The sequence below is a fragment of the Bufo bufo genome, chromosome 5 (genome assembly GCF_905171765.1).
Source record: "Bufo bufo chromosome 5, aBufBuf1.1, whole genome shotgun sequence".
NCBI lineage: Eukaryota > Metazoa > Chordata > Amphibia > Anura > Bufonidae > Bufo > Bufo bufo.
Window position 1 is genome coordinate 251324919 of NC_053393.1, and position 13244 is coordinate 251338162.

General features: G+C 48.4%; 1 protein-coding gene across 1 annotated transcript in view; it reads left to right on the plus strand.

Moving 5' to 3' along the window:
- CLPTM1L (CLPTM1 like) overlaps positions 1-13244 on the plus strand; it is a 102760-nt gene that overhangs the window by 70420 nt on the left and 19096 nt on the right. Inside the window, exons 11-12 of the mRNA XM_040432482.1 lie at positions 3882-3947; positions 10946-10996. Of these exons, the coding sequence (XP_040288416.1) occupies positions 3882-3947; positions 10946-10996 (117 nt within the window). The remainder of the gene's footprint in view (positions 1-3881; positions 3948-10945; positions 10997-13244) is intronic.

The window sequence follows — 13244 nt, forward strand, 5'->3', positions numbered from 1 at the left end:
CCCTTCATGGACCGCGCCGACATCCTCCACCGTATGCATTTTTTGCTGGGGATAGTCGTTTGCTGCGGTCCACATGCGGTGGGGCTGCTCCCCCAATGAAAAACACGCTACAGTGTTAGGGGTTGAGCAGCTCCTCCAGTATTGCCACTATATTTCTGTGTTTTTGTCGTGTGTACCTGTGCAGTCTGAAAATGGCAGCACTGATTGGATAGAGTCAGTATGTGCAGGTTCACACCTCCAACTGGTTGCCTCCCCTCTGTACCCTTACTGAAGGCTAATAGCAATTAATTCATAACTTCTAGTAGAAATAATAAAGGAATAGCACAACATAGAGCCATAAGAATAGATGTTCCAGAATTGTTATTACATGGGGAATATATGACACTATTAAAACAGGGATGTCAGGAGTGGTGAAAGGTCCTCTTAAACTTATATCCAGTGGATAGAGGATAGCTTGTTCTCACTGGAATACTGCTAGTCTCAATTCTTGTTTCTTGTAGCACATGTCATATTTTTTGTCACTGAGAATGACTGACAGTAATTTATTTTTAGATTTAATCATATTGGCATTTTTCATTTTCCTCTTGGGTTTTAGTATTTTCGAATGCAAGAATAGTGTAGTCTGCTGCACGGTCTTGCCTTCCAAAATGTCAGAACTCTTTTGGAACGCTAAGGACCCCATTTAAAGTCAGATGGATCCATCAGAATTAGTTGGGATTGTTTGGGCCTCCGGACCGCCTAACGCAGGATTGCGTTCCGGAGGCGGCAGCTCCAGGCAGAGTCACGCATATATGCGTCATCTCGCGAGACGCGAGTTTTCCTGTGAACGCGCGCACACAGGAACTGCAGGTAAGCAAGTGGATCTCCAGCCTGCCAGCGGCGATCGTTCGCTGGCAGGCTGTAGATGCGATTTTTTTAACCCTTAACAGGTATATTAGACGCTGTTTTGATAACAGCGTCTAATATACCTGGTCCTCTGGTGGTCCCTTTTGCTTGGATCGACCACCAGAGGACACAGGCAGCTCTGTAATAAGTAGCACCACACTACACTACACCCCCCCCCCCCCCCCGTCACTTATTAACCCCTAATTAACCCCTGGTCAACCCATATAGACTCCCTGATCATCCCCCTGTCATTGATCACCCCCCTGTCATTGATCCATTCAGACGTCCATATGTGTTTTGCGGATCCGATCCATGGATCCGTAAAACACATACGGACCTCTGAATGGAGCCTTACAGGGGGGTGATCAATGACAGGGGGGTGATCACCCCATATAGACTCCCTGATCACCCCCCTGTCATTGATCACCCCCCTGGTAAGGCTCCATTCAGACGTCCGTATGTGTTTTACGGATCCATGGATCGGATCCGCAAAACATACGGACATCTGAATGGAGCCTTACAAGGGGGGTGATCACCCCATATAGACTCCCTGATCATCCCCCTGTGATTGATCACCCCCCTGTAAGGCTCCATTCAGACGTCCGTATGTGTTTTGCGGATCCGATCCATGGATCCGTAAAACGCATACGGACCTCTGAATGGAGCCTTACAGGGGGGTGATCAATGACAGGAGGGTGATCACCCCATATAGACTCCCTGATCATCCCCCTGTGATTGATCACCCCCCTGTAAGGCTCCATTCAGACGTCCGTATGTGTTTTGCGGATCCGATCCATGGATCCGCAAAACACATACGGACCTCTGAATGGAGCCTTACAGGGGAGTGATCACCCCATATAGACTCCCTGATCACCCCCCTGTCATTGATCACCCCCCTGTAAGGCTCCATTCAGACGTCCGTATGTGTTTTGCGGATCAGATCCATGGATCCGCAAAACACATACGGACCTCTGAATGGAGCCTTACAGGGGGGTGATCAATGACAGGGGGGTGATCACCCCATATAGACTCCCTGATCACCCCCCTGTCATTGATCACCCCCCTGTAAGGCTCCATTCAGTCGTCCGTATATGTTTTGCGGATCCATGGATCCGCAAAACACGGACACCGCGGATCCGCAAAACACATACGGACGTCTGAATGGAGCCTTACAGGGTGGTGATCACCCCATATAGACTCCCTGATCGCCCCCCTGTCATTGATCACCCTCCTGTAAGGCTCCATTCAGAATTTTTTTGGGCACAAGTTAGCGGAAATAGATTTTTTTAGTTTTTTTGTTTTTTCTTACAAAGTCTCATATTCCACTAACTTGTGACAAAAAATAAAATCTCACATGAACTCACCATACCCCTCACGGAATCCAAATGCGTAAATTTTTTTAGACATTTATATTCCAGACTTCTTCTCACGCTTTAGGGCCCCTAAAATGCCAGGGCAGTATAAATACCCCACATGTGACCCCATTTCGGAAAGAAGACACCCCAAGGTATTTGCTGAGGGGCATATTGAGTCAGTGAAAAATTGAACTTTTTGTCCCAAGTTAGCGGAAAGGGAGACTTTGTGAGAAAAAAAAAAAAAAAATCAATTTCCGCTAACTCGTGCCAAAAAAAAAAAAATTCTATGAACTCGCCATGCCCCTCATTGAATACCTTGGGGTGTCTTCTTTCCAAAATGGTGTCACATGTGTGGTATTTATACTGCCCTGGCATTTTAGGGGCCCTAAAGCGTGAGAAGTCTGGGATCCAAATGTCTAAAAAATGCCCTCCTAAAAGGAATTTGGGCCCCTTTGCGCATCTAGGCTGCAAAAAAGTGTCACACATGTGGTATCGCCGTACTCAGGATAAGTTGGGGAATGTGTTTTGGGGTTTCATTTTACATATACCCGTGCTGGGTGAGATAAATATCTTGGTCAAATGCCAACTTTGTATAAGAAAATGGGAAAAGTTGTCTTTTGCCGAGATATTTATCTCATCCAGCATGGGTATATGTAAAATGACACCCCAAAACACATTCCCCAACTTCTCCTGAGTACGGCGATACCAGATGTGTGACACTTTTTTGCAGCCTAGGTGGGCAAAGGGGCCCACATTCCAAAGAGCACCTTTAGGATTTCACAGGGCATTTTTTACACATTTTGATTTCAAACTACTTTCCACAGATTAGGGCCCCTAAAATGCCAGGGCAGTATAACTACCCCACAAGTGACCCCATTTTGGAAAGAAGACACCCCAAGGTATTTCGTGATGGGCATAGTGAGTTCATGGAAGTTTTTATTTTTTGTCACAAGTTAGTGGAATATGAGACTTTGTAAGGGAAAATAAATAAACAATCATCATATTCCGCTAACTTGTGACAAAAAATAAAAAGTTCTATGAACTCACTATGCCCATCAGCGAATACCTTAGGGTGTCTACTTTCCAAAATGGGGTTATTTGTGGGGTTTTTCTACTGTCTGGGCATTGTAGAACCTCAGGAAACATGACAGGTTCTCAGAAAATCAGAGCTGCTTCAAAAAAGCGGAAATTCACATTTTTGTACCATAGTTTGTAAACGCTATAACTTTTACCCAAACCATTTTTTTTTATCAAAGACATGTAGAACAATAAATTTAGAGAAAAATTTATATATAGATGTCGTTTTAAAAAAAAAAAATTACAACTGAAAGTGAAAAATGTCATTTTTTTGCAAAAATTTTGTTAAATTTCTATTAATAACAAAAAAAGTAAAAATGTCAGCAGCAATGAAATACCACCAAATGAAAGCTCTATTAATGAGAAGAAAAGGAGGTAAAATTCATTTGGGTGGTAAGTTTCATGACCGAGCAATAAATGGTGAAAGTAGTGTAGTGCAGAAGTGTAAAAAGTGGCCTGATCATTAAGGGTGTTTAAGCTAGGGGAGCTGAGGTGGTTAAGCTGTCTATACATCTAGAATAGCAGCTTGGATTAAGATCAGTGAATTCTCTGTTCTGATTTCAGGTGTGGAAGGTTAAGAAAGCCTTGAAAATCACATTCCAGTGGAGGGGTCTGATGCCACTAATCAAGGTAAACTATTATGAGCTGGGCGCAGTATACATGGTACATGGTTCAACTGTGGCCAATTTCTCCCACACTAATTGCATGTATGTTGAACTATCACATGATAGACCATGTCAGTCAAATGCAGCATTGTTCACATACAAGAGCTGATGTACAGGCCTGTGGTAGGCATAGTAGAGTACCCGTAAGGGTGTATGGGCCCTCTATTATACTTTTGCTCATAAGAAGGCATGCAAAGGCATTTTTTTCAGATTCTATATGAATCTGACAGGGTAAAAATTGTGCCATTGCATTCTGTATTATGGAGGTATTTTCACCAAGCAGGCATTGCATGAAACCCAAGCATAATTAAATCTGAAATGAATCAGATAATTAAATCAGTGTGACAAGCTTGTCAATAAGATCTTTCAGCTTTTGATCCTTAAAGGGGTTGTCCCATCTAGACATTTATGGCATAACCACAGATTATACCATAAATGTCCAATAGATGTGGGTCCCACTTATGGCACCCGATCCTGTTTCAAGATGGGTCCCATCTCTCGCTGTTGGGAATGGCCACATCTATCGGACATTTATGGCATCCCTTTTTAAGGCTTCATGCGTGCAGATGTGTCCCTGTTTCGGTCTAGAAAACATGGATACCGTTCATGTGCATTCCATATTTTTCTCACTTCCATTAATAGACAATTTATGTCAGCAATACAGACCAGAATACGACATATAATAAAATTGCAGAATGTCCGCACGATCTGCAAAAAATATATATGTATGCATGGCACATAGAATTAAATCGGTCAGTATGCTATAAGACCCTTTTCTCGCCCAATTCCTTGGGGGACACAGGAAACCTTGGGTATAGCTCAACTCCCTAGGAGGCGTGACACTAAGTGAAAACTGTTAAGCCCCTCCTCCAGCAGCTATACCCTCAGCCTGGAGAGAGAGACTACCAGTTTTTGCTTAGTGTCCAAGGAGGCAAGACACTCCCTGCTCTGCAGGGCTGTTTTTTTTCCTTCATTTGAAAATTTTAATTTTTATTTTTATTGTTCTACTTTTCACAGGGACAACAGAGACGCCTGAACCTCTGTTTCTCCCGGGGTCGAGCTGCACCAGTGCCGGCCATTCGCACTGCTGCCTCCGCCACAGAAGACAAGGAGGACCAGGGCAGCCTAGCTCCCCTGCATCCCGCCAGCGCAAGGGTCGCCCGCACGCCAAGTCCCTCTTCCAGCGTCCTGCCACTACGGTGCCAGTAGCTGAAGGGGCGACCCTGCTGGAACGGACAAAGGGTGAAGTCATCAGGTTGGTGAGAGTGGCTGTTCCAGCCCTGCTCTTTCCCCCTTCTCCCTCCCTCCCCCCCCCTTCCTGCACCCAATGCCTCCTTCCCTGACGCTGGGGCAGATGTTCTGGGGCTACAGGGACCCCCACTCCCTGAAGTGGGGCGATATACAGGGGGGTTGAGGGGAATGAATGGGAGAAGCCACATTCCTTCTGCACTGTGATGCAGAAGCTATGAGTTTGAGTCCCCCGCTCTCCAGGCTCCTTCTGCAGCGGGACTAAAGGGGTTATCACTGAGATCCCCAGAGCAACCGCAGGGGGATAGTGAAGACCGGCACCCCTTAACTGCTGGCTGGCAGCGCGACGGCTGCACAGAGATCGCGGTGTCGCTCTTGTGCTGGTACAGCCAGTACCTCTCTACGGCCATACCATTCTAGATAACCTGTCCAATCCCTCAGGGGCCTCTGGGCCCTGGTATCACGCCTGCACCGCCTGTGATGCACCCTTCCCACGGGGGCAATCAGACCCGCATTGCTCTGCATGCCAGGTCCCAATACAGGGTCCACCACTTGCTGTGCCGCCCCCTGTCCTCTTGGATCCTCCTGAATGGGCAAGATCCCTGTCCCAGGCCGTGGAAAGCCTCACTAATGTCGTGGGCCGCCTTGCGAATACACAGCCTGCCACGCAGCCTGATACACCCCCTGCCGTACCCTCCGGGTCCGCTACTTCGGCTGATCCGTCTGGGTCTCTCGCTCCCAGAAGCGGTCTAGGGCGGAGTGCGTGTCATCCTCGGATGCATCCCTGTCACCTCCAAGAGTGCGGTCTCAGTCGGGCCCCTCCTCCTCACAGGACATGCCCTCAGAGGGAGAATTAGTGGATTCGGATTGGGATATGGACTCTGCTTTACCGTCCAAGCTGGCCTCTGCTGTGGGCCATCTCATTACCAACATTCGTGACACCTTTAAAATTCACGATGACCCTCCCAGCTCTGACAAGGCCGGTGTGTCCTTTTTCCGCCCCAAGCAGGCATCCACCGTTTTCCCTCTCCATGCCGACTTCTCGTCGGTAGTTTCTAAGGCCTGGTCTCGCCCTGATGCCCGTTTTACCCCCTCTAAGAAGTTGGATATCTGTTATCCCTTCCCAGCGGATTGCATCTCCACTTGGGCGTCTCCGCCTAAGGTTGACCCTCCCGTGGCCCGCTTGTCCAAAAGTACGGTCCTGTGGCGGACGGCTCCTCTCTTCAGTCCGCTGAGGACCGGCACATGGAATCCCTTACAAAGGCCATATTTGCCGCCTCCGGTTCAGCCCTCAGGCCGGTCTTTGCTTCCGCCTGGGCTGGGAAAGCGGTCTCGGAATGGGCTTCCCAGCTGGATCAGGAACTTGATTCGGACGTCTCCATTCAGGACCTCCGTGCTTTAGCCCAGCTCATTGTTCAGGCAGGAAAATTCATTTGTGAGGCCTCCCTTGATTCAGGGGCCCTCATGGCTCGTTCCTCTGCTCTGGCCATTTCAGCTAGAAGAGACCTTTTGGCTAAAGGTTTGGACGGCGGATGCCGCTTCCAAACGGTCACTTGCTCGCTTTCCCTTCACGGGCTCCCGCGTATTCGGGTCCCGCCTGGACGAGATCATTTCTGAAGCCACGGGGGGGGGAAGAGCACCCATCTTCCCCAGCCTAGGACCAAGAGCGCCATTAGAGGGCGTCCTGGTTTCTCTCGCTTTAGGTCCTCTCGCAGGGCCGCCGGTCCTCAATCCACGTCCGGTCCGTCATCTAACTCTTCCCAGGATAGGCGTAAAAAGCCTTTTTTTCAGACTCAACCCTCCTGGCGTAAGTCCCAGCCTGCTCGCCCTCCCACGGCCAAGCAGACCCCCGCCTGAAGGTGCGCCCCCACCCACCCGGGTGGGGGGACGACGACTCCTGTTCAGGGACATCTGGCAGGCGCACGTCTCCGACGCCTGGGCTCTCAAAGTTGTATCTTCCGGATATAAAATCGAATTCGCGTCCCTCCCTCCGGTTCGTTTTTTTCGCTCCCGTGTCCCGAGGGACCCCCAGTGTGCGGCCGACTTCTCCGAAGCCATTCGCACCCTTCTGGAAAAAGGAGTGATCACTCCCGTTCCTCTAAGGGACCGGTTCAAGGGGTTCTACTCAAACCTTTTTGTGGTCCCCAAAAAAGAAGATCGGTAAGACCAATATTGGACCTCAAGCGGTTAAACCGTTTCCTCCGTCTCTCTGGAGAGAGGGGAGTTTCTGTCTATCGACATCCAGGACGCTTACCTCCACGTCCCGATCGCTCAGTGTCACCAGCGTTTCCTTCGCTTTGCGGTGGGGAACGATTATTATCAATTTGTCGCCCTCCCCTTCGGCCTGGCGACGGCTCCTCGGGTGTTCACCAAGATCCTTGCCCCTGTCCTGGCCTTGCTCCGCTCCAGGGGTGTTTTTCTACTTCCCTACTTGGACGATCTGCTCATCAAGGCACCCTCCTGTTCCCAGACGTCCACCAGCGTGACCCTCACGCTGCAAACCTTGGAGCGGTTCGGTTGGATTATCAACCTTCACAAGTCCTCGCTTACCCCATCCAGACAACTCGTCTTTCTGGGGATGTTACTGGATACAGAAGCGGCGGAGGTTCGGCTCCCACCGGAAAAGCGTCAGCTCCTTCACCGTTCGGTTCGGACCCTGCTTCTCCACCGCCGTCAGTCCTTCCGGTCCAGCATGCGAGTATTGGGACAGATGGTGTCCTGTTTCGAAGCGATTCCTTTCGCGCAATATCACTCCCGCACCTTCCAGATGGCAATTCTGTCTGCCTGGGACAAGTCTCCGAGGAGTCTGGACCGGCCCTTCCCCCTTCCTCCCCATGCTCGGACCTCCCTCCTCTGGTGGTTACGGACCCCCCTTCTGGGAAAATCCTTTCTGCCAATGACCTGGCTGGTGGTTACCACCGATGCCAGTCTGCAGGGTGGGGGGGTGTTTCCTCCCCGGTCCGTCCAGGGCACTTGGTCTCCATCGGAACATTCTGGAACTGAGGGCGATTCTCCTATCGCTCCGGCATTGGACTCCACTACTTCGGGGTCATCCCGTCCTTGTCCAGTTGGACAACGCCACGGCTGTGGCGTATATAAATCATGTGTTTCCGCCCCTCCCTCTTCTGCCATGGGTCCTCCAAAAAATCGCGTCGGAGGGCGTGCCTACGGTTCTCATAGCCCCGGATTGGCCTCGCCGGCCTTGGTACGCCGACCTAATGCTGCTCCTGGGAGACGCGCCTTGGCCGCTGCCTCTAAGAGAAGACCTCCTCTCTCAAGGGCCGATCTTCCACCAGCATTTAGGGTCGCTACGTTTAACGGCATGGCTATTGAGAGGTTTTTCAGCAGATGTGGTTCGTACCATGATCCACGCACGAAAGCAGGCCTCGTCCAGGATTTATTACCGGACCTGGCGGTCTTACCTGGGTTTTTGCGAAACTCTGGATGTTCATCCCCTTCGTTTTTCCCTTCCCACGATCTTGTCCTTCTTGCAGTCTGGTCTGGACCTGGTTTGGGTCTCAGCTCAGTAAAGGGTCAAGATCTTGGTGCTTTCCATCCTCTTCCAGCGTCCTCTGGCCCCTCTCGGGCCTGTCAAAACCTTTATCCAGGGAGTCGCTCACTCTGTTCCCCCGTATCGCTCTCCCATTCCACCCTGGGACCTTAATGTTGTGCTAACGGCACTCCAATCTACCTCCTTCGAGCCTTTGCGGAGGGTTTCTCTTCGCCTTTTGTCCTGCAAGGTCATGTTCCTTGTGGCCATCACGTCCCTTCGACGGGTGTCTGAATTGGCGGCACTTTTGTGCGCGGAGCCCCTTTTGGTCTTCCACCAGGATAAGGCGGTTCTCCGTCCGGTTCCTTCCTTCCGAAGGTGGTCTCCGCCTTTCACCTCAATGAGGACATCGTCCTCCCTTCCCTTTGTCCGTCTCCTTCTTATCCTTGAGAACGGGAGCTTCACCGCCTGGATGTTGTTAGGGCCCTGAAGATTTACCTGGAAGTCACCGGACCCTTTCGGCGCACGGACTCTCTCTTTGTGGTTCCGGAAGGTCCGCGCAAGTGGTTGGCGGCGTCCCAGGTGTCTATGGCCCCTTCATCAAGATGGCTATTGTCGAGGCTTACCGCGCTAAAGGCAAGGAGACGCCTTTTGGTGTTACCGCTCACTCTACCAGAGCGGTCGGTGCTTCTTGGGCTCAGAGGCATCGGGCTTCGGCTGACCAACTATGTAAGGCGGCCACCTGGTCTTCCTTGCACACCTTCACCAAGTTCTACAGGGTGAACACCTATGCATCGGCGGATGCTGCTTTGGGCCGCCTGGTCTTGCAGGCGGCGGTTTCTTGATGCCTCCGGTGGTTTTTGCCTTGGGCTGTAGTCCCTCCCCTCTTGGACTGCTCTTGAACGTCCCAAGGTTCCCTGTGTCCCCCAAGGAATTGGGCGAGAAAACAAGATTTTTGTATAACTTACCAGTAAAATCTCTTTCTCGCTCTTCCTTGGGGGACACAGCACCCACCCATTGTTCTGGTTTACCGTTACGGTTTAGTTGCCCCTGTCGGGTAGTTGACTTGTTTGGTTTTATATGGTTGGTCATTACCTTTCTTTCACTACTTGGACACGCAACTGGTAGTCTCTCTCTCCAGGCTGAGGGTATAGCTGCTGGAGGAGGGGCTTAACAGTTTTCACTTAGTGTCACGCATCCTAGGGAGTTGAGCTATACCCAAGGTTTCCTGTGTCCCCCAAAGAAAGGCGAGAAAGAGATTTTACTGGTAAGTTATACAAAAATCTCGTTTTACATGGGCTGAGGATCAGATCAGTTACAGTTCCTACAAATACTCATTCACAATAATTAGATTTTAAGCTCTCGCGTGCATGTACATGTACATGTACAAACAATTATAAGCACTGCGGAGTATGTTGGCTATATATATATATATATATATATATATATATATATATATATATTAAGATGATGATTGTTATTAATAGTTGCCGCATGTAAATGTGCCACCGATCATCCGACAAAAGAAGAAAAAACCCTTGTTTTTTGGGAGATCCGATTGTTTATATGGCACCTAAAATCACAACTTGTCAGCAGTGCATCTCCCTGTGTAAACTGCTGCCAAACAATGAATTAGTTTTAGGCCACATTCACACGGCGACATACCGCAGGTTTGCCATGTGAAATCCAGATCGCAATGCGGAGCCATTAACTGCAATGGGTCTGCGATCCACAAGACGTGCGGCACGGCAGCACAGACTGGGAAGCCCACAGGAACACACAAGGGCTTCCAGGTCCATGCCTCCGCAGCAAAAGATAAAACATGTCTTGTGTTGTGGACCCATTGAAGTCACATGGCTGGTGCCTCTGTTTTGGGCCTAATGATGAGGGATCATAATAGTGATCATCATGCCCATACAAAGGCGATAATTGCTAGATGTAAATACAGCTCACACAAGTGGGCCATGATCAAGAAGAAAAGAGTTCCCAATTATTGATGATGGGCCCTTAAGACCAGTCATTGTTATCTGTGTATAGAAGTTTATAGGTTTGCATTTTTATGCTCTTTTGAATCTTCTCTTATATATTTAATTTCTTCTCCCTGTACTTCGATACAAGATTGTCTCCTGTTAGCCCTGTGCTGTAGTCAAGTACATTTAGGACTTGTTAATTTCTTTGAAGATGTTCTTTATATTTCTTCATTGTGAAACTGTTTCTTTTCATAGTTCGGAGCCTGCAGTGAATCCGAAAAGAAGACTGAAGAGTATGATACCCAGGTACGTATATGGAATGCATGGTTTTGTTGAAGTTTTAGATTACTGTCTCGAAATATAAAGCAAGGCCATATGCTGGAGGTTTTGAACAGCTAAATAGGTCAACTTAGGGGGGTCATTTATCAAACTGGTGTAAAGTAGAACTGGCTTAGTTGCCCATAGCAACCAATCAGATTCCACCTTTCATTTTTGACAGCCCCTTTGGAAAATAAAAGGTGGAATCTGATTGGTTACTATGGCCAACTAAGGCAGTTCTACTTTACACCAGTTTGATAAATCTCCCCCTTAGTCCATTTCCTGACAACCGTCAATGCCTTGTTGTGAGACAGAAGCCACTGATGGGCAGATATATTATTTGTTGTTTGTGGTTTGAAAGTGGTTCATCCTTAAAAGGGTTTTCCAGTAATAATTACTTTTATGTAATACCTGCTTCCTGAAATCCATACTTAGGCTATTTTCACACTAGCATTAGTGTGATCCAGCAGGCAGTTCCATCGTCAGAGCTGCCTGCCGGATCCGCCGATCAGTGTGACAATTGACAGCATTTGTAGACTGATCCGGGTGCGGATCCGTCTACAAATGCATTGCAAGAACGGATCCGTCTCTCCGCTTGTCATGCGGATGGACGGATCCGTCTTGCAGTCTTTTTCACAGTTTTCCCGGTCTGCGCATGCGCAGACTGGAAGGACCGATCCGTCCTTCAGTTTTATTTGCAATGCCGGCACTAATGCAAGTCAATGGGAATTAATGCCAGATCCGGCATTCCGGCGACTGATCAGGCATTTTGAACGGACATAATACCGCAGCATGCTACGGTATTATGTCCGGCCAAAACGTCTGACAGTGACTGAACGGAAGGCATACTGTTGCAAACTGAAAGGATTTCTATCCATTCAGAATGCATTGGGATATACCTGATCAGTTATTTTCCGGCATAGAGCCGTTTTGACGGAACTCTATGCCGGAAAAGAATAACGCTAGTGTGAAAGTACCCTGACCTGCTCCCCTCTTTGCTTATGCTGTGTCCATATTCCGGTCCCAGGAGTGTTTTACGTCCGCCACTGCATGGACATGGTCAAATTCGCCATTGCAGCTAATCACTGGCTTTAGAGGTGATGTGCTGCTTGTGGCCACATCACCACTGGAGCCATACCGATCCACTGCCAGATGTAAACACTCCATCTACCAGAACATGGACGCAGCAGAGAACAGGAGTGGTGGGTAGCAGGTAAGTATGAATTTAGTTTTTCAGGAGGTAGACTGCTTACATTATACAAAAAGTAATTATTATCGGAAAACCCATTTAATGACATATCTACAACCCATTTAATGACATATCTACATCCCATCAGTGGAAGCCCATACTAGGCTACAGGCCACGTTAGAGATTGGTTAATTTTCATTTTAACATTTGTCATCCACAATGACAGTCTTCACATACCAAAGATAAATGACAAGTTATTTAGAAAATAGTTCTCTGAAACCTCTGGATATTGGCCACTTTCTGGTTACTGTTGAGCAATGTGTTTTTAAGATGACTTTATGGTACTTGCTAATGTAGCCTTTGTTGATATTATGACATTTTCTATATTTCATAAGGTATGACCCCTTTATGTGCTAAAAATGGCAAAAGTCACAGCAGCATGTCCGGTGCGTCTTGTTTATTGGAAGCCATGAGTGCACACACAAACAAAGTACTTTGTTTGTGTGTGCACTCATGGCTTCCAATAAACAAGACGCATCGGACATGCTGCTGTGACTTTTGCCATTTATTGCTGTTCCTTGGACTGCTGTGGATCTGCGGTCCCATCGCGGCTGTTGCATTCCGGTTTGGTCAAGAGGTCCGGTTGTGCTGCTCTACTACTTTGTTTATGCCCTTTATGTGCTGTCCACATCCATAAAATGGCTGCTGATGGAGGGTCATGTGACCAACCACATCAGTCAGCCTCCTCCATTCATATACACTGCGCCTGTCTTCTGAACTTCCATTGTTGGGGGTTTAGTGCAGGTGTAGTTTGCTACAATGGAGAAAGCTGATTGATGTGTCTGGTCACATGACCCACCATCTTATGGACAGGACCTCTGTGTGGACAGCACAGAAGATTTGTACAATAGGACATGACTTATGAAATATAGCATACGGCACAGAATATCAACAAAGGCTATATTAGTAGGTGCCATATACTGTAGCCATCTTCCATAATAAATGATTAACAGTAGCCAGAAAGTGGCCAACCACTAAGTATGCACA